The sequence below is a fragment of the Hermetia illucens genome, chromosome 4, assembly GCF_905115235.1.
Source record: "Hermetia illucens chromosome 4, iHerIll2.2.curated.20191125, whole genome shotgun sequence".
Lineage (NCBI taxonomy): Eukaryota > Metazoa > Arthropoda > Insecta > Diptera > Stratiomyidae > Hermetia > Hermetia illucens.
In genome coordinates, this window is record NC_051852.1 from 49,565,325 (window position 1) to 49,585,962 (window position 20,638).

General features: G+C 42.4%; 1 protein-coding gene across 3 annotated transcripts in view; it reads right to left on the reverse strand.

Annotated features, from left to right (window-relative positions):
- Nucleotides 1-20,638, reverse strand: part of LOC119653582 (pleckstrin homology-like domain family B member 1) — a 216,292-nt gene that overhangs the window by 23,651 nt on the left and 172,003 nt on the right. For all 3 annotated transcript variants that reach the window (XM_038058331.1, XM_038058332.1, XM_038058330.1), the window contains one exon: nucleotides 10,404-10,611. In XM_038058331.1, coding sequence (XP_037914259.1) covers nucleotides 10,404-10,611 — 208 coding nt within the window. The remainder of the gene's footprint in view (nucleotides 1-10,403; nucleotides 10,612-20,638) is intronic.

A 20,638-nucleotide genomic window follows, 5' to 3' on the forward strand; every position in this document is an offset into this window, starting at 1 on the left:
TGTGTTTTAATTATTGAAAATGAATAGGTCAAGTTGAACAATCGTTAAATTCGCTGTTTGGAAAAATTGATATTATCTAGCGGACAGACTTTTTTGGAAGACGGGTCTAAATTCTTGAGATTCTTTAATTTATGAACAAAGTCGCTACTTATTAGCAGTTCCGTCCTAATAACGCGCAGGAACCATAAGTAAGAAGGGGATAGAGAGTCGGTCAAATATAACAAGCCCGGTATTGAAAGCTGGATACCCCAGGAATGAACAGTTTTGTGGTTTCCTTTTGTGTGTTCTTCTGGAAAGCACCGCATGCATATAGCAGCTGAGACTCTACATATGATACCTTCGGTTGTAATAAAACCACATGGAAAACACAACTTTGAAAACAATAAAATTTTTAATAACAGTAGGATTTCCATTGAACTTTTCAGTATTATGTCATGTTACATGTTATATCATAATAACCAAGCACACATCATTTTCCAACTGCTTTAGAAATACTCGTTTTACTTTTCTCTGCAAAGTTGGGGATTCTTGAGCGTGACTTACTCAAATGAAGAGGGTTGTGTTAGAGGCCGATTGGGCATGAATTCCTCTATAATACTGCCATCTGGGAATCGTCCTGCCAGTTAAAAGGCTGAAAAAAGGAATATCACAGCCCGTCAGAACTATAGAAGCTGCAGAGCCTTAATTTGGGTAATCAACGCGGTTAAGTGAGAGGTCATTGATATTAAGATAACTTTCCTTGACAATGTGGCTCTTGTCGGACAGTGCCAGGTATCGAACGATATGAGGATCTTAGATCACAGGCGCATTGATTTCGATATGGGAATGGATCCACCTCCAGCTGCCCCATTTCGGCCCCATGACGACAGCTGAGAGGCGCATCAGATCCATTGGTTAATTTTGAAAAAATAACCCAGATGATCACAACTGATATGAGAGAAGTTTTCAAAGCGGACTGTCTACTCAATGCGCCATAGAAGATTAAATCACCATGGTCTCTGTTTTGACAAAACAGAGGAGAACGACAAGTGTGCTAATCAAGTGAGCTTTGAAGTCTGATTCAGTCGGAATTGATATAAGGAGACTCAGAAAATTCTAAAGAAAAGACAGCGTGGAGTCCTTTACGCGTTGGTGGGACGGAAGACTATTGAGGCAAGATGTCTTAGTAGGATAGGTAGGGGTTCTATCTCCTCTGTTGACAGTTAAGTATTTAGGAGTGCATTTTGAATCCAAGTTAACGTGGAAGCGTCATATCCAGGAGCAATATCAGAGATTTTGCAAATGGCGCTGATGCTGTAGGACTGCGATAGGCAAGATCTGCAGACTTTCACCAAAACGGATTCATTGGATGTATAATTCCGTAATAAAGCCCATTTTGATGTCTGATGGCGGATACTGTACTTTGCTAACAGCCGGAAGCTGTTGGCATGAATTCAAAGGATCGGTTGCCTAAGTGGGCTGAATACTACATCGGTCGCAGCACTGAAATCTATTCTAAATCTAGGCGCCGTTCATCTTGACGTGAAAGGGAAAGCAGCTAATAATGTATATAAGTTTGATATTATTGGCGCGCAATACGACAATTAATCACACGGCCATGCGTCCATCTGGTGGCTCTGATGCCAGCCGATCATAAGGTTTGCAGAGCTATTTTTGAGAAAACGTACTACATCATAATCGCCAAGTAAAGACTGGTCGATAAATGGTCACGAGTCTTTTGGAATTACAGACTTAATAATCTCCACGGACAGGTCAGTCACGGAAGACGGATGTTCTCGGAAAACCCGCTTATAGAACTGGCCCGAGCTCTCGATAAAATGATGACCATATTCCACATATAAGCCACTTTATTAACAGCAGAAAAATGTTTGCGATAAAATTGACGGGAGCGTACCATTCGTATCTGTTCCGACAGCCGGGAAGCATAATTAGCACTAAACAGCAACAACATATCAAGTCAGCTGGTGTGGAGTTACCAACTGGATGAAATATCCTTGATTTGAGTGTCAGAGCATTTGAACATCGCTAGTAATGGCTGACAGACTGGCTCGCCATCCACAATGGTGGGGCCAGAGCCAGCATTTGCCACCCGACCACCCACTGTTAAATCTACTTTGAAGGATGAAAGGAGAATCCTTACCCAACCGAATGGAGAAATTACGATTCCTTCCGGCAAGCGAAAGCCTTTGTGAAACAACCCGAGGCTTCAAGAGGGACATTTTTATTGCCTTTTAAACAGTGGGACATAAAAACCCTAATGGGACTTTTAACGGGACACTGCTCTCTAATCTACCAAATGAAAAATTGGGGTAGTAACTCGACTATATGCAGCCAATGTGAGGGAGAGAAGGTGGCGGCCCTGCACTTCATATGCAGCCGCTCGGCCCCTTCAAACCTCAGATGAAAGAGATTTTCTTCAACAAAAAATCTACCCACTTTGGACTCCTGGAAGATGTTCTCAGATTCGCAGAAGCCTGCGAACGATAGAGGTGGAAGGCTATGGGATAGACAATTTTAGGGGACAATGCCAGGCCTGAATTCTTGGAGCTGCGACTCCCCCAATTTAACTAACACACTAGCCACACGGCTACACTCGGAAACTTCATTGATGATGCCAAGGCAATTCATTCAAACGTTGGAAGAGAAAATACTTCTCTTAAATATTATTTTTTCCTTTAGATAGAATCACATCTATTTCTGACTTGGGAGTTTGGAATTCAACTTGACAAAAAATGTTCCGGGATATCAGTTACACATTTTTGAATAGTAAACGTCTTACAAAAGCGTTGAACCGTTCAAAGAAATTCCATTCGGCATTGATACATTGGCTTCATTTATTTTTCCAGATTTCGAATTACGACTGTATAGCAGTCTCCGGACATTCGCGAATGATTAGTGATTATTTGGGGTTGCTAGCTTCAACGAGGCTCAAATGGCCTTCCTATACGAGACCTTTGACCATGCCGTCAGTGAGAAGTCGGATGAAGATAAATCAAGGAAGTAGGAGGGTTGTCCTGGTTAACTCCAATGTTGGCCAAAACCAGATCCATAATTTATATGGATCAGCATTGTCATAATGAACAATCCATTTGTTTCTGTAATGTATTTCAGGCATAACTTTGAAAAACCCCAGTCGAAAAAGAATTTTTGATTTACTGTGCCTGGCTTCATACCCTCGTAGTTCATCTGGTGACAACTACACAAGATTTACGTGTTTCTTCAGCAGATCGCACTCCTAAAACTAAGCTTTGATCCCCTGTAAAGACCAGCGATAAAATATTCATTCGTTCGCAGAAGTCTAGTGTCCAGTCTAGTGTTTGTAAGTAAACTGAATGTCGCCGTATAGGTGTTACCACATAATAAGTCAAGAATGTTGTCTCGGATGACAAACCTTATAGGAGGAAATATTAGCGACATGAGCAAAGTTGAAGACTAGAAACGCTACTGGGAAATTGCCAAAATTCACGTTCAAAAGTATTAAATTAACGCCCAAGTTCCTGTTCTACATTCCAGGAAAATAATTAAGAGATTACTGGCTTTCCATGAGCCGTCGGTCGTTCTATTGACAGTACTTTGTTCCAGAGATACTTTAAATGATCCATGTTCGAAGATTTTGTGAAAATTGTGACTAATGCAGCTATTGGTGAATACGCGGGGATAAAGAACATATTGTCAACGGGTACCACAGGGATTAAAAAGGTGTGCTGTGTGAAGGACAAAAATTAAGGGCTGCATGCATTAACGTAATTACGTTTCGACTTTCTTGATAGCGTAGAAAGGCTCTATGTTGGCGGACAGGGGATATTGAAGTCAGGAATATTTTTGCAGCATTTTTGCACGTCACATGATTTTTCCAAGAAAATTGCACCATAAGCCATCAAACAGCATGGCAAATAGACATTTTCCAAATCTATTCAATAATTTCATAAAACTTTTTTCTATAATACCAAGAGAAGGAAGACTTTTATAAATCCTCAGCAACAACCGAAGAAGGCAGTAGCGTTCACAGAAGACTGTCTAATTAACGTCATCATCATCAGTGGTTAGGAGTGATGTCCAGCGCGCTAGAAACCCTACACAGAAACCCCTACATTACCAAAAATGGTGGATCATCCTACAAACAACTTTCAACCCGTCAAAATTCTCATCAGGCGATAAAATTTTGCTGTACAGTCCGTGGACTATGACTCATTAATTGAATTGACAACATAAAAATAGGTCAACAAGGGCCACTTTACGAGGTAAAATTGTCAACTCGCCATGGATTTAGAGACAGGGTCTGCAAGCTGCATCGAGATACCTGTGAGAATGCCAATGACGGCGACTCGACTACACTCCAAACAGGTATTCCAATACCGAAAATGACATCCAAGAGTTAAAAATCTTCCTCAACCAGTACCTGGAAAGGGGGAAGCGACCTAGAGTTACACCACACATATAGTACTTCAGTCAGTTAGCTGTAAATCACCTCACCCGAATTCGATGGTAATTACCTGAAATGAAAGCAGTTCTATGACTTATTTAAGTGAATGATTTACGATTAACTTCTGGAAAATAACCAGAAGATTTGGTATCTAAAGAGCAACGTTGCTGGTGAAGCTGAACGCTTGGTTGCAGCTACGCGGTTGTCGTCGATACTGTGTCGATAAACAGCGCCAAGCATACCGGATGACTAATTTGTAGCAAACTTTATCGCAGCTATTGCTTTTGCTCCACTAGTTTTTGTAATAAAACTACCTTGACCAAAAAAGTACTTGGAATAACCAACGTACAGAGCTGTTTTTGAATGAACACCTTTTTCACGTGCTTGCTTTCGATTTTTTATAATTTTAAAAATGAATTTGGAAGCGTGCTGTTGTCCTCCGAAAAACTAACCGTAAAAAAAGCGTGTTTTCTGCATTAGATTAATGGAGGGGGCGGTAGATTTCGGACAGGATACCGACTACGAGATTCTGGTCCAAATGGGAAAAATTTTAATAGTGCAGTGTTACACACTAACGAGGAGTAGATGAAAAGAAGGCTTTCTATGAGCTATTGAATGCAGTTCAGAAGAGACTTCCTAAAGGTGTCATTGTGATCGTGATGGGTCATCTGGTTGCCAAAGTGGGTGGCGACCACGCTTTTCGCAGGGTTGGAGAGCAGCGACTATGATTCGACTGTCGAAAGCAAACGCCTTTTAAGCTTACCAATAAAATCTGGATTTTCTGTGCACCTGAAATGCTCTTCGTGTGCGTGTGGCGACCACCGCTTTTCGCACGGTTGGAGAGCAGCAACTCCCCAAGTGCAACACCGATCTAGCTTCGGCTGTCGTTCACCAGTGGGAGAGACCTTGCTGAGCGGAAAGCAAATGCCTTTTAAGCTTACCAATAAAATCGGGATTTTCTGTGCACCTGAAATGCATTTCGTGAACTAACAAATGTTTATTTAAATTTATTAAAATTTCGGGTGTGTTAAAGTTGTTGGCAATAGTCCAATAATCCCTCGATAACATCGGCTTAAAAGGGATGGCGGTAAAATATTATATATACTCACTTAAAAGTCCAATTTACTTAAGTCTGGAGTTTAAATCGAGAATTATCAATTTTACAAAATGAACACCGGGGCTGGCTGGAATCATTCATAAGGGTACAGCTTTCTTAAAGCAGAAGAATAACGAACGTTAACCGTCCACAACCGCCGGAACCTAATTTAGGCTATATTGAAGCCTCGGTCGCAAGAACATTTAATCAGAAGAGAACAGTTGTTAGAAAGCCATACGATCGAAATTTTGTGAGAAACAAGGGGTGGTCAATGGAACATTCAAAGACTTAAAATTGATAGACCAGCTACTAGGTAGCTTTGTACTGATGGGGTAAGTTGCTCCCGAAATATATATCTACACTGTAAAATAAAAATTGTAGTTTGGAGTATTCTCTTATTCAAAGAATTTTTGATGAAGTTGGAGAATTCCAGTAAGTTCCACACAGTCGAGCATCTGCTTTGCAGCCCATGCTACCCCTTCGCAATGGGTTGGCCGAAACAGGGGAAACGAGTGTGTTGTTGCATTCTTCCCTAGAATTTTGAGGATGGACGGCGCGGGTGAAATTGAGTGGTAGTCTTCAGACAGCATAACGTCACCTTATTTGTCTAAGATGACAATAATACGAACTTCCTTTTTTTAGGAAGAAATTTAAAAGGCCTTGGCACAGCTGCCATTAACATCATTACTGTAGAAAAGAATTTTGACAATAGAAGAGAAAATACATATGCTAAAGACGAATCAACTGCTTCGAAAGAATAGTGGGATAAAGAAATAGAAGGAAAAACCGTGGAAAAATGATCACATAGATGTTGACAAGCTGATGCCGAGAAAAATTAAGATTAGTGAATTGACGAGAAAAGTTTGGATGTGCGTCGCTCAACTGAACCATTCAATGCTCTCTAAACTCTGGAGCCTCGGAACTTCAGCCGTCATCTGTGGTTGGCTCGAAGAGCATCACCGATTACTACAGTGAACAAGACCCGGTATATTCGCAGGAGTGGGGATGAAACGGAAGATTTTCCAGTAAAGTTATAAAATGCTAAGACAGCTTGATTGCATGATAAATTTTGCAAAGTGCCACTTCAGGCAATGTGGAAATCCAATTTATACATCCTGCGATGCAGATATACGTTGGATTGGCTGAAAGCTTGAATTTTTTTTTCAAGGCTGGCAATATGGAGTGATAGTGGAGGTTCTTCTGAACAGAAGGAACATAAATGGGACTTTGTTAGTATAAAAACGACTTACTGTCCCTTTTTTGTAAGATATATGTCAATAAGATGATGTTGAAGTAAAACGTCGATTGCAATTGTTTCAAGAATTAAAACTGCTATTATGAATCGAACGAATAAGTTCAAGTGGTGCCATTCGTTTAATGAAGGCAGAGCGAATATTCACGACGATCAGAGGTGTGAAAGACCTGTGCTTTGAAGAACGTCAATTAGCAAAGGATGTAATTTCTGCGAAACAAATAATTAGAGAAATGCTGGAATCCCGAAATTTCGGTGCCAAACTAATTGACAGAACAGCACCAACAGAAACGGTTCGTTAGCGCCCCTTGAACAATTTAAATTGGAAGGTAAGGACTTTCTAAGCTTGATTGGAATCGGATTTGCAGCCTGGATGGCTGAAACAAAAAGACAGTTTTAACAGTGGCAGCATACTATTTCCTCAACTGCCGGAAAATTCAAAACTTTAGCTTCGAGCAAAAAAATCGTGGTCATCATGTTTTGGAATCGAAAAGGGACTATTTTCAACGAATTTCTGCCTCAGGGGGGCGATTAATGTAGCAGTTAGACTCTAAGCAAGCTTAACAGAGTAATTCACAACGAACAGTGGGAAAAGTCACCAAGTCGGCTTTGGGCTTTCTTGGCTAAGACAGTGTGAACTACCCGACATGCTCCCCTGACTTAGCGCCTTTACCAGCTAAAATGAGAGGGTTTAAATTTGATACCAACAAAATCGTGTGGTTTTGTTTGTACCATGCTTTGTAGGGTAGATAACTGCCAATTGATGAAAAATTGAAATCAACATAGATAATGAAAGGTGAGCCAGGATATTTAACCAGCCAGTGATATAGTATCTGTCCATCGAATTATGAACGAAGAATATTTGTTATAAAATTTAAGCACGTGATATCGTGCTTTCTGATTGTGAGGAAAAGTGTGCAAGTATGTTAGCAGTTTCATTTGTTTTTCTACTACCTAAGTACGGAATTTAAAATAAAATTAAAACCGTTATTTGCTTGACGGTCGCTTTATTCTGTAGAAAGTCGTATTTTATGCTAGTTGACTTTTCAATATAATTGTGTTTTTGTGGTTTTTCTCGGCAAAATCAGGGAGTTAAGTTCAAAATAGTTATTTGTGAAATTTGAAATCTGTTTAACAGTACACATAAGTAAAAGGATTGATTTTATTTCGCATATACACCTCAGTTTTATATAATAATAATAAGAAAGTTAAAGAAGACGAATGTTATATGGAAAGTCAAGCCAGTGATTGCCTTAAATATCGATGTTTCTAAACCACCAGTGGAAAAATTGCAAGAAAAATCAGTATCAGATAAACGGCTAATTTTGCGAAACCCTTTAGGAGCTCAAACTACAACCTCTCAAAACACTCGGGTGACGTGAGAGATGTTGGTGTTGAGATACCTCGTCATACACTATGTAGACGTTTGTATGAAAATGGGTTGAAATCCAGAAAACCAGCTGAAATCCAAAGTAAACAGATGCGATGCGGCGAAGGCGACTGTTATGGGCACTTGCACAATGATTACAATTCGAACTACTGTAAAAAGATAATTGATTAAAAAAAATATTCTCGCTTTTATTTTCTAATTTAAAATTTTGGCTTTGTTTTTTTTAAGATCATCTTTAGCGACGAATATCGTCTAGAGGCGGCGACTCAGATGACAACTTATATTCGGAGAAGAAAGAGTGAAGGGTATATCCACCAGCAGTAATGGTTTAGAGCTGCATTTCTCAAGAAGGACCTGGTCCAACAAAATTTATTGACTGTACAATGAGATCTAGCCAGTACATTAAGGTAATACAACACATCTTTGTGCCACCTATCAACAATCTGTAGCTTCCGCATACAAAATACTCGTAACCCATCATGCAAGACGACGCACTTTGCCATACATCCGGAGCTAATATAAATTATCTAAATTCAGTGGATTTTGGACGACGATATAATTGGGTCAGATTAGGTTAGTCCAAGCTTAAGGACTCAGCAGATTCTTCAGTCTATGTTCAAGGTATCTCAAAATGTCATCAGATCAGGTGTTGCAAACAAAATCATAAAAAAAAAACAATTGTTTGGAAAGCATACCCCCACAGTAGTGCGAATCAGACATGGCCGTAAGGAGAGAGGAGGGGTAATCTGCCGACAACGATTCACTTGAAATCTGCGAGTCCTGATGCTAGCGATTGAGACAAAAGAGCATTGAGAAAGCGAAGTTCAATGAAGTTGGTGGATCGGACATGCTACATATAGATCCGTTCGCAGGCAACTCAGGATCTATCATTTATATGATATCTCTAAACGTAGCAGTAGGAATGTTGAATTTTTGCTTTTGGTTATATTCGACAGGATAAGATGCCTGATTTTGGAAAAAATGTTTAAGCACATATGATCACTCATGTTTTTTAAGTTAGTGAATCGATAATATAAATGATAAGAACACTTAACCATAATAAAACGAAGTCTTTTCCAAAAAATATGTAATTCTATAATACACACATAAAATATGTTATGTTGGAGAAACCACAACGATCGGAGCTCAAACAAACCGAAGGCAACCAAATAAGGATTTTTCAATGCTCCGCATCACAAGGTATGAAATTGTGGCCTTCCCAATTGGCAATGTAAATTGAAGACTACGGAACTATGAAGATGACATCGCCTACCACATAACATTTATAACTGAGTTTAGCCGAGTTCATGAGCCGTCATAACTCGATTAACAAGACCCTCCAGTAAAATCTCTTAACAAAGTGTAGAAAAACCATACTTTTAATAAGTACACTCCACTGGGAAAGTTGATCCCGATCTTGTTATTTTGATCAAGGGAGAACGAGGGTGTTTTGAAGTAAGAAGTATCCATAGCTTTGGACAGAGGAGATGAAACCAACATGGATGTTGTGGACGTTCTGATCGTTGTGTTGAAAAGAAACTGTCGGGCTGTAAATATGCTGTAGTTCGCAAAATTGATCTAGCAGGTTTTACTTCAAAATTGTGTAATCTTTGAGTGAAGAACTTGTAATTTATGTAGGGAAGAACCCCGCAACGTTGCTTGAAGGTAGGAATCTAGGGATCGAGAAGTTGTCAAATTACTGGTTGCGCGTGCAAATTTGAAGGCAAGCCGAAAAATTTGTCAAGGCAACGGAAACGCAAGAAAGGAATCCACCGATCGAGGGTTTCAGCATTTTATCAATAATAAGATAAATGAATATCATTTGAAATGAAACCCTAAGGGTCAGTATTCCAAGCTAATCTTGTAAAGGACTCAATCTGGAATCCTCCAGGCTGATGTGAATTGCCTACCTCCTTATGTTATAAGAATAAAGTTGAGTGAAGACTAAAGGTAAACATTCGATTCGAATCACAATAACCGCAATAAAACTAAAATTGCTCAAAACATCACATAAATTCTGTCCTTGATATCGAATTCAAATGACGGTGTCATTGAATAAAAAACAAACATTTGAAAAAAAGCTGATTGCCACAAGTTAAAAATCAATCATGTGAGCAAATGGGCTGGGTCGACATCTGAAATGCGAATTACGATTGGCAGTCACGTCCCTGAATTGAATTCAAGAAGCTTCTTCCTTCTTCTTATTATTATATTTAAGGGCACAAATTGCATTGGTACTTACTTGACTAGATTCCTCCTCTGAATCATTTCGCTTCCATTCCTTCCTCTCTTCCCGCTTGGAATCTTCAGTGTCGTCATCATCTTCATTCGCCGTCCCCGTTAACTTTTCTCTGACATCACTATCTCGTGCATCTCCATTTACTTTTACATTCTTCCGGGATTTACTATCAGTTGATGAGTCTGATTCCAAAGTTTCGATAACTCCATTGCTGTTTTGTGACAGCATCAATTCACAGCATCACGATAAGACAGCACCGAAAAGTAGAACAAATAGAGACCAATATTTAGTAACTTCCATGATCCACAAAAAATAAACATTTTTTAAGCACCAACAACAGCAGATCGATGATGGCAACTTGCGAGATTTCCTCAAACTCATCTGCGTTACGAAACGGAGTTAGACGAAACTAATAGTACAATAATAACACTTGAAATTAACGGGGGCTGGGTAAATACACTTGAAACCGTTTGATAACTGGGCTACGGATTAACCAACAGAAAACGCGAAATATCGTAAGCTCTGAATACGGGCTCCAAGTTTCACTGGATCGATTAGTTTTCGACGTCGTCGTTTTTTGAACTGAGAGACATTCCACAAATATTTATCTCTCTCGTAAGTAGATAATGTGCACTTGGGCCGACTTGTTATCGGTCGCGGCAAAAATTTTTTTATTACTAAGCTCCACATCAAACCGATGATAACAAGAAGATTCATTCCGGTGGGTGGCTTTCCTGACATCAGAAAAGCGCGTACATTGTTATTATGCTGATTACAGAGACCCACAGTAAAATTTGAATGGTCCATATGGCGTTAGTGGGATGGGTTTTGGGAGCTAAGTAGGTTAGCATTTGAAATATTGTTCCACGATAGAGGCTATAAATCTCAGCCCCAGAAAAAGGCATTGTAATAACTGGATGTAATCTTCTGCTACATCTGGCTCGACATCTCATAAAACAAAGGATTAACTCGAATTTGAATATCAATTTGTCTCGGTAAAAGACGGTATAGTACCATAAGACTAATCTCAGAGGGAAATGTTTAGCTCCAGGCACTGTATCCGTACGCTTGCTTTAATCGTTCAATGTTTTTAGATCATCAACCACCGAATTTTATTAGCGTAACATCAACAGCACTATGTGCACTGAACAGCTGACATATAAACATAATAAAATTTATATTTTCGCAGACGAAAGGCCGTTTATTTTTAGCAACAATCCATATAACATTTTCATGATGAATGTATGTTTCTTGTTCCAATATTTTTCTGCAATTCACGTAAGACGGAGGAATCATAGACTACCAACGAAAAAAGCAGTCGTTAAATATAACAAATTGTTAAATTCGCAGTATAACGTTAAAATTTCAGAATTTCATGGTGGTCCGCGCTAGTTAATGGGAAATCTGTGTCGCAATCAAATGATTGTTTTGGGCAGGTAGGAAGAGGTAGGGGTAGTGAACGGACTAATGTTCATGAATCATTTAATGGTGGAAAATTATCAGATAAATCATCATAAATTGATTGAAAAATCAAAAAATACATCTTGTTTGATTGGTACTGGTCACTGGTATTTAGATTGTTTTTGTATTATTGCAATCGATGAATAATCGAAGCCGTCATGTGGCGAAAATAATCTGAATTTGATCAAAAGCAAAAAACCACAGGTTTTTCATTTATGCAATACGATAAATTCCATAAAAAAGTAGATATGCAAATAGAGCAACACCCAAGTTCGAACTTTTGGCGAATATTGGCCGTTCGTTTGGAAGAATGAGATACTAAACTGTTAGTTATAGATTGTGGCAGGGACCAATACTTCGGTTCTTTGTAAAACCTTAACTGTTTTGACCAATATATATCTTTTATTTCACATTATTTGGATGAGGCCAAGAAATGAATGCAATCCAGAGATCGACTATTGCCAATAGAAATGCTTAGTTATGAGAATTCGAAAATGTGCAAATCGAATATGCAACCCGATGAGTACCTATCTTCAATGTTACAGGATTAGCAGCCGGTTGATGTACGATAATATGTTTCTCTATTAGTCCGTTCGGAAACTACTATTACTTGCTACAGAATTAGACCATTTCTATTAGAAATATTTCATACCCATATGATACCACCGAATAGCGAATGAAATTTTAATTACTACGGAATATTCATGAATAAAACACACGAGCAAAAAATTGTTCACGTAATCCGAAGTTCTACGAGCTTTAATCGATCCAGGATTTCAAAAATCTTTCATTTCATACATAAATTAATATCAAGAAACGGAGGTTGTGGACGAAATAATTAGACGAGGTTTGAAAAAGGGCAAACTATTATTAGCTCAGCAAACAAAACTGGACTGGTTATTGCCAGCCAAGGTTGCGGTTCGCAACACTGAGGTCAACATATTCCTTATTAACATCTAAACAGCAGATTCCCAAAAGGCCCTCCAGCGTTTCTTCCACTCTAATGATACGACCCAGAATGGGACCAAAATAGATGTATACGAAATTAGTTAGCACAGCTCAGTTGTCCGCGAAGCTAAATATGCTGTAACAATTCCGTTTTAGGTGGTCAAAGGGTAGTGTAGGTCCCAGGGTGAAACGTGGATTGGTACCCACGATGGAGCATAAAACCTGGGAAATGCCTGCTGAACCAACACCAACAGTTCTACTACCAAACCTGGGAGCTCTTTCTTAACGAAAATCTGCAGACGGAGAAGGATGAAGACGAGTCTCCGGCGCCTAAAAATGGGACAAATTGTACTAACTGGTCCTCCAAGTTGGAGGTTTGGTAGGGCTGACAACCCTACCCGGAAAACCAACGTTACGAAGCCACAGAAGGAGCCAGGACAGGATGGACTTTACAACGACGAACCCGGCAACGACAACAGAATAACGATTTGCACATTTTCTCATGGAACGTGCGCTCTCTGTACAGAGATGGAGCTGCCAAGCAGCTAACCGATACCCTGTCCCAATATAGAGCTGATGCGTTGGACAAGGACCGGTTTCCTGAAGAAGAGCCGCTATATCATATATTATAGCGGCCATTCAGTAAACCATGTGCAAGGAGTAGGTTTTAGTCAGCCAAAAATTGAAACGAAAGCCTATGAACTCTTCATTTGCGAGGCAAATTTGGAAATATAAATGTTCATGCCCATACACAACGGACTGCAGAGTCGGAGAAGGATACCTTCTACGAAACAGTTGAGCAGACCCTCGAAGCCTAACCCAAATATGATATCAAAATCATACCTGGAGATTTCAACAGTCAAGAGGGATACCAATAATAACGGACTGCGGGTTATTCAGTTAACAGTATCGCACGAAATGGTTGTTGGAAGTACCTGGTTTGCGCGGAAAGCGGTACACAAACATACGTGGGCCTCTCCAGACAGGATTACTTTCAACCAAAGTGACCACCTGTTGATTGAACGCCGCCACCTTTCAGCCTTGATGAATGTCAGAACATATAGGGGGTCAATATAGACTCGGATCACTATCTCGTCGGCATAGTGCTCCGAGCTCGAATCACGACACCACCTACAATCTCCTTTGACAATCAGGTGAGAGTGGATGCTGAAGCCATTCACAACACAGCCGTCCGCAACACCTATAAGGGGGAAATGGATGCCGCAATAACCGCAGCTAACAGATGCCCTGGAGATGAAGCATCAACAAATGATCTTCACAACCACCTGAAGAGCCCCAACCGCAAGGAAAGTAGCAACGGCTGGTTGATGAATGTAAGAATGCCGATATCGAGTAATGCTGCATTCTCAAAGAACACGGGCACGCGCAGAGACATACCAAGAACTCCGTCGAACGGAGAAGCGACTTCATAGACAGAAGAAGGAAGCCTGGGAGAACCAACAAGTCGAAAATTATAGTCAATAAGTCGGCAGGATGAAGCCTTACACACCTCAATGCTCATCCTGCCGAGAAAAAGAGGGAAATCTGATTTCCAACAAAATGGGCATATTGGAGCGATGGGTTGCGTATTTTGATGAACTTCTCAACAACCAAAATATCGGCGAGTTGGAGGTCCCGCCAACTGAAGACGACGGACGAATGCTGCCATCACCAAGCATAGAAGAAACAGTCCGTGCAATCCACCGGCTTAAAAACCATAAGTCACCAGGAGCCGATGGAATTACAGCAGAATTGGTTAAATATGGAGGCGACTAACTACACCAAGTGGTTCATCAACTAATTCTCAAGATGCGGGACAGCGAATCAATGGAATTATCTGTCCTATACATAAAAAGGGATATATCATGCAGTGCAGCATTTATAGAGGCATAACGTTGATGAGTATCATTTATAGGATATTCTCCGCTATCTCGCTAGGCCGGATACCCCCATACGACCAGAACAACATTGGCCCATACCGAAGAGGTTTCACTCCCGGCAAATCAGCAATAGATCAGATTTTCTCTCTGCGGCAAGCGATGGAAAATGCTGGAATATGGCCATCAGTTTTACCATCTTTTCATCGACTTTACAGCCGCCGCCTAGCCAAGGTAAAACTGTACACGGCCATGAGAGAATTCGATATCCCGACGAATTTGAAAGGACTTACTAGGCTGACCCTGACCAATGTTCGAAGCTAGATAAAAGCAGCAGGATCACTCTTGAGATCATTCAACATCAACAACGGTCTACGACAAGGGGATGCCCTATCATGCGTCCTCTTCAACCTGGCCCTGGAGAAAGTGAAAATTGGGGCGTATATTTTATCTTCCTTACTACCCGGTTATAACGTTGTGGAGGTCCAGCACAAAGGTTCGCTTACTATTTAATGCCTCTGCGGCTGTTACCACAGGGGCCAGTCCCAACGATAAGCTATATACCGGACATAAGTTCTAAGCTCGCTTGGCACAAGTCACACAGGAGAAACCATTACAAATTTAGGTCAAATATTAAAAAGATGTTCTCGATGATCATAATGCAATGCTGCCATCAGGATTTTCAATTCAGAACATGCTTACGACTGTTTTTTTAAAAAGCTCCTTCTTCTTTCTAAGTTTCTGCCCGTCAGAATTTGTTGCAACTAGCCTAGCATCAGGAAGCAAAGTTCTCTTTTTGTGTTGATAATTTGCTAAGTGCAAGCCCAAGGCAACATGCGAAAGTTCTCATTATACAAATGACATAGATGTTAACATCTGTAGGATTTAACCTACGCAACAAAGTATCGGATGATCTTAGCCCTCCAGAAAAATCAAACTAAGTAGCGTTACACGAATTCATACAAAACATATCTCTCTAACCGGTTTCGTGGCCGACCGCGCTCTTTCCGGGTGCCTAGTATCGCTCCGCCACATATAATCTACTGAGAAAACTGACGAAAACATGCCTTATATCGAATATTACTGAGATTTTCGGCCCTCATCAAAAATTCCATGTGAAAAAAAATGCCTGGTCCTGGAAGCCATCTGAATTCTTCGGTGGACATATTATGTCAATGGGCATCACTATGAATGACTGATTCTGTGATGCCTCCGAACGACGAGGGGGCATATGGCAGTAATATCCATCAACTGCAGGGGTAGAACGACTATATCACTGTTCTGTGCCAAAACCATAGTGAGATTGTGCCTTATTGCTACCAAAGCTCATGCATCATCATGTAATATCAACGATGCAACGAAACAACTCCATTGTGTACTGCTGGAGGGCCTCGTCGCAGATCGGATTGATAAAATTCGAAAACTCTGTATAGGATCCTGAATATGGGATCGTTATGGGGTTGCATCGATTGTGGAAAAATTGCGAGAGAGGCGTCTTCGATGGTATGGTCACGCAATTCGTACTAACGGGAATTCACTTGCCAAGATTGGCCTGATCATCGAAGTCGGTGGTAAACGACCCAAAGGCAGGCCGAAACAACGGATTTAAAAGCCTCGAAATTGCATCCAGTTCAGGCATTCGATAGAGCCAAATGGCGAAACCGATCACGACGAGATGACCCCGCTTGTGAAAGGGGCAAAGGCTGAAGAAAAAGAAGAAGAAAGGGAGGTGTTGCTAACTCCGCTTCGAGAGCCATCACACCTACTGAGTTATGAAAACATCAACTATGGCGAGCTGCTAAGGTGGCATGTTTAACTGGCATTGTCAAGAAATGCATTATATTATACTAGAACGTTACTCACCCTTTTCAAAGCTTGTAGGAGTTGCGATTACATGTTTCACTACGCGGTTGGAAGAACTAGTAGGTGTGGCCGAATACGAATGAACTCAATCCAGGGTTTTGTGGCGCGGCAGGATTCGCAGCATTCGAAATTTATTTCGAATGTTGCGAGCGAATAGATGGCGCGGATCTATCCACTTTGCGTGGCACACCAAGGGAGTGGAAGATCGCAGTAATTATGTTTTTCAGACCTGTCACTGAATTTAATTATTAAGTTGAAAATTGCTAAAGAATATGGAAGTCCTTTTTGAAAATAGAATTTGAGTTGAGTTTACTGTATAGAATTCGCGTTGAGTTTGCTGTATAAAATTCGCATTGAGTTCGCTTAAATATTTCAATAAAAATAATAAGTAATCATAATTACTTAATTGGATTACTTAATTGGTGACCCCGGAACTCGCACCAACAGCATCAACAACTGGGATCCCGAATTCCCAGAACCTGCAAAATTGAAAAACTCAAGCACATCATCATCCCCATCAACAAATCGCAGTCTGCGCAAGCACAATCGCCCAGCAGGCAGCCGCAACAACCGATTGGAGATAAATAAGAGTTCCGCAGCCGCAGCCGCCATCGCTGCCGCAGCCACTTTCGCCGCCGCACTCAACTCCACCATCGCCGACATTGGTGAAGTTCTATTAACGACAAAAATTCGTCCGAACAACACGGCAGAAATAGAACTTCCAAGGACTGAGAAATCCTTCCAAAACATCAGTAGACCGTACGGCAAGCGATTTTCACGCGTTCGCATCTACAGTTGAGTGTGGAGTGCCGTGGTAAACATCACGAAAACGTGTCACATCTCCACATCCCGAGTCGGAGCAGAGGCAAGAAAGAAAAACGCGAGAAAACCTTCTCTACACAGTGTACTGCGCGACACACGTCGGACCCTCACCAGAAGTGGATTTTCACGCGACTTCCCGTACGCACGCCCTCCTGCACAACACCTTTCACGCACCGAACTAGTCATCATTGCCACAACGATCAACAACGGCAACAAACGGACGTCCCCAGCACCGCCAACGCCGCAGCTACAGCCGACAAACAACGAGGAGTTATTCTTAAGAGAAGTTATTATTCATTTATATATAATATATTATTTATTCAGTTAAAAAAAAAAATAGTAATAAAAAAATTGAAATCGCTGCAAGAGACGGCGTGCAGGTGTTTAGCATCGCGAGTCCTCCATTCTCATTGGTGGTGTTTTTGGTCTGCGCTGGATAGCGTCCGCTTCGTTTTTTCTCGTTTCGTGCGTGCATTTGTGGGTGCGGCCTGCCGTGTCGGTGTAAAGTTCACCGCGTTTCAGAATAAACTCACCGCGTTTGCATTTCAATCTCGTACTTTTCGTGAAACAAGATGTCTTTTGACAATAAAGACGCAGCAGGCCCATCGAACCCGCAAGTGACCGCCCTCGCCGTACGCGTTCCTCCGTTTTGGCGGCGGAACCCCGAACTGTGGTTCGTGCATCTGGAAGCACAGTTCCAAATGTCCGGCATCACATCGGACGCGACCCGTTTCAACTACGCGGTGATCGGCCTGGACGAAGAGTCCATACTTCTGGTGTCCGACGTGGTGAAGTCGACATCGTATGTGCAGCTCAAGAGCGAGTTGATCAGGCGCCTGTCGGCAAGCGAGTCGGCAAAATTAGACCACTTGCTGGCAGGTTTAACCTTAGGTGATCGAACTCCCAGCCAATTGCTTCGTGAAATGAGGCAATTGGGTGGGAGTAAGATCGACGAAGACCTGATCAAGTCGCTCTGGCTGCGTCGGCTCCCGGAGGGCACCCAGGCGATCCTCGCTTGCGTCTCCGGTTCCTTGGAGGAACTGGCAGCGACGGCCGACCAGGTTCAGGAGGTGTACGTACGCCCAACCTTGGCGGCCGTTCAACCACCGTCGGATGAGGTGGGTGAATTGAGGCGCGAGATTGCTGCATTAACAGCCAGTATGGCCGAGATGCGGGCGACGTTGGACGCTCAGCGTTCGGGCGCCAGATCGCGAGCACGCTCGCGGTCTGCCATCCGAAAAGGGCGATCAGGTAGCAGGTCGTCAAGACAGTCCACGGACCCAGGGATTTGCTGGTACCACCGCAGATTCGGGGATAAAGCGACAAGATGTACGCTACCGTGTAGATTCTCTTCTACCGCAAAAAACTAGGTCCGCGGGGGGTTTTGGCGGCGGCCACCCAGAACGCAGCACCACGTCGCCTAACTATTTTTGACCCCCTCAGCAGGCGCAACTACCTCGTCGACACGGGTGCGGAGGTTTCGGTTCTTCCCGTACCACAGCATCATCAACTTTTCCCTCAACCGCTCAAACTTGCGGCAGCAAATTCCTCCCGCATAAACACGTACGGGTATAGGCAAGTGGACGTGAGTCTTGGCTTGCGTAGGACGTTTTCGTGGCGTTTCATCCTGGCGGATGTCAGCTTCCCCATACTAGGCGCAGACTTCCTGTGTCACTATGGATTGCTGGTGGACTTGCAAAACAAGTCTCTTATAGATTCCACGACCAACCTTAATACGTCGGGACATATGGTATCTCACCCAGGCAATAATCTTTCCGTTCTTTTAGAAGACATTACCGACTCTCGTGTTCGGGCACTTCTCCAAAAGTTCAGCCAGATTACTACCAACTGTAGTCTCTCCAAACCAGTGAAGCACAATGTGCAGCACCACATTATCACTACTGGTTCCCCGATCTTCTCGAAGGTGCGTCCTCTACCATCTCAGAAACTGGCAATTGCACGGAAAGAGTTTGAACAACTCGTTCAACAGGGTATCTGCAGGCCCTCAAACAGCTGTTGGTCTTCCCCACTGCATATGGTCCCTAAGCCAAACGGCGAATGGCGCCCATGTGGGGATTACAGAAGGCTAAATGCACAGACTGTTCCTGACCGATATCCAATTCCACTCATCCACGACTTTGCGCATCACCTCGCGAATTGCCGCATCTTTTCGACCTTGGACTTAACCAAGGCTTATCACCAAATTCCAGTAGCTCCTGAAGACATTCCAAAGACGGCAATATGCACACCCTTTGGACTCTTCGAGTTCACCCGGATGACTTTCGGATTGTGCAACGCGGCGCAAACCTTTCAAAGGTTCATTCACTCAGTCCTGCGAAACCTCGAATTCTGTTTCGTATATTTGGATGATGTTTTGGTCGCTTCTTCCACTGAGTCTGAGCACTTAGCCCATCTCGAGTGCATTTTTCAACGTCTCCTTGAGGCCGGTTCAGTCCTAAACGTTGAGAAATGCAAATTCCTTCAACAACAGGTGAGATTCCTCGGCCATTTCATTTCCCCTGAAGGAATACAGCCCGACCCAGACAAGGTGCAAGCAATCACAAGCTTCCCGCGTCCAATGACAGTGAGGGAGTTGAGGAGGTTCTTGGGCATGCTAAACTTCTACCGTCGTTTCCTGCCCAAGGCCGCCCATCTCCAGTCCATTTTGAACGCGTACTTGTCTGGCCCCAAAACTAAGGACACACGAGAGATCGTGTGGTCTGAAGAGGCTATCTGCGCGTTTGACAAATCTCGTCAACAACTGGCTGACGCTACACTCTTGGCATTCCCTCTGCAAGATGCACCCCTAGCCGTTTTTGTTGATGCCTCTGACATCGCAGTAGGTGCTGCCCTTCACCAAAAGGTGGACCAAGTTTGGCAGCCGTTGAGCTTCTTCTCGAAGCAGTTGAATCCCGCTCAACGGAACTACAGCACCTACGATCGCGAACTGCTCGCCGCATACCTGTCCATCAAATACTTCCGTTTCTCCCTAGAAGGCAGGCCGTTCACAGTGTTCACGGACCATAAGCCTCTCACGTTCGCTTTGAAACAGAAGCCCGACAAAGCGTCCCCTCGTCAGCTTCGACACCTGAGCTTCATAAGCCAGTTTACGTCGGACATCCAGCACGTGTCCGGGAAGGACAACATTGTTGCTGACGCTTTGTCTCGTGTCTCCGAAGTTAACATCCCCGCCTCACTCGATTTCTCGGCTATTGCCAAGGCGCAAGTGGATGACGCAGCACTTCAGAGCCTCAAGTCCAACCCCAA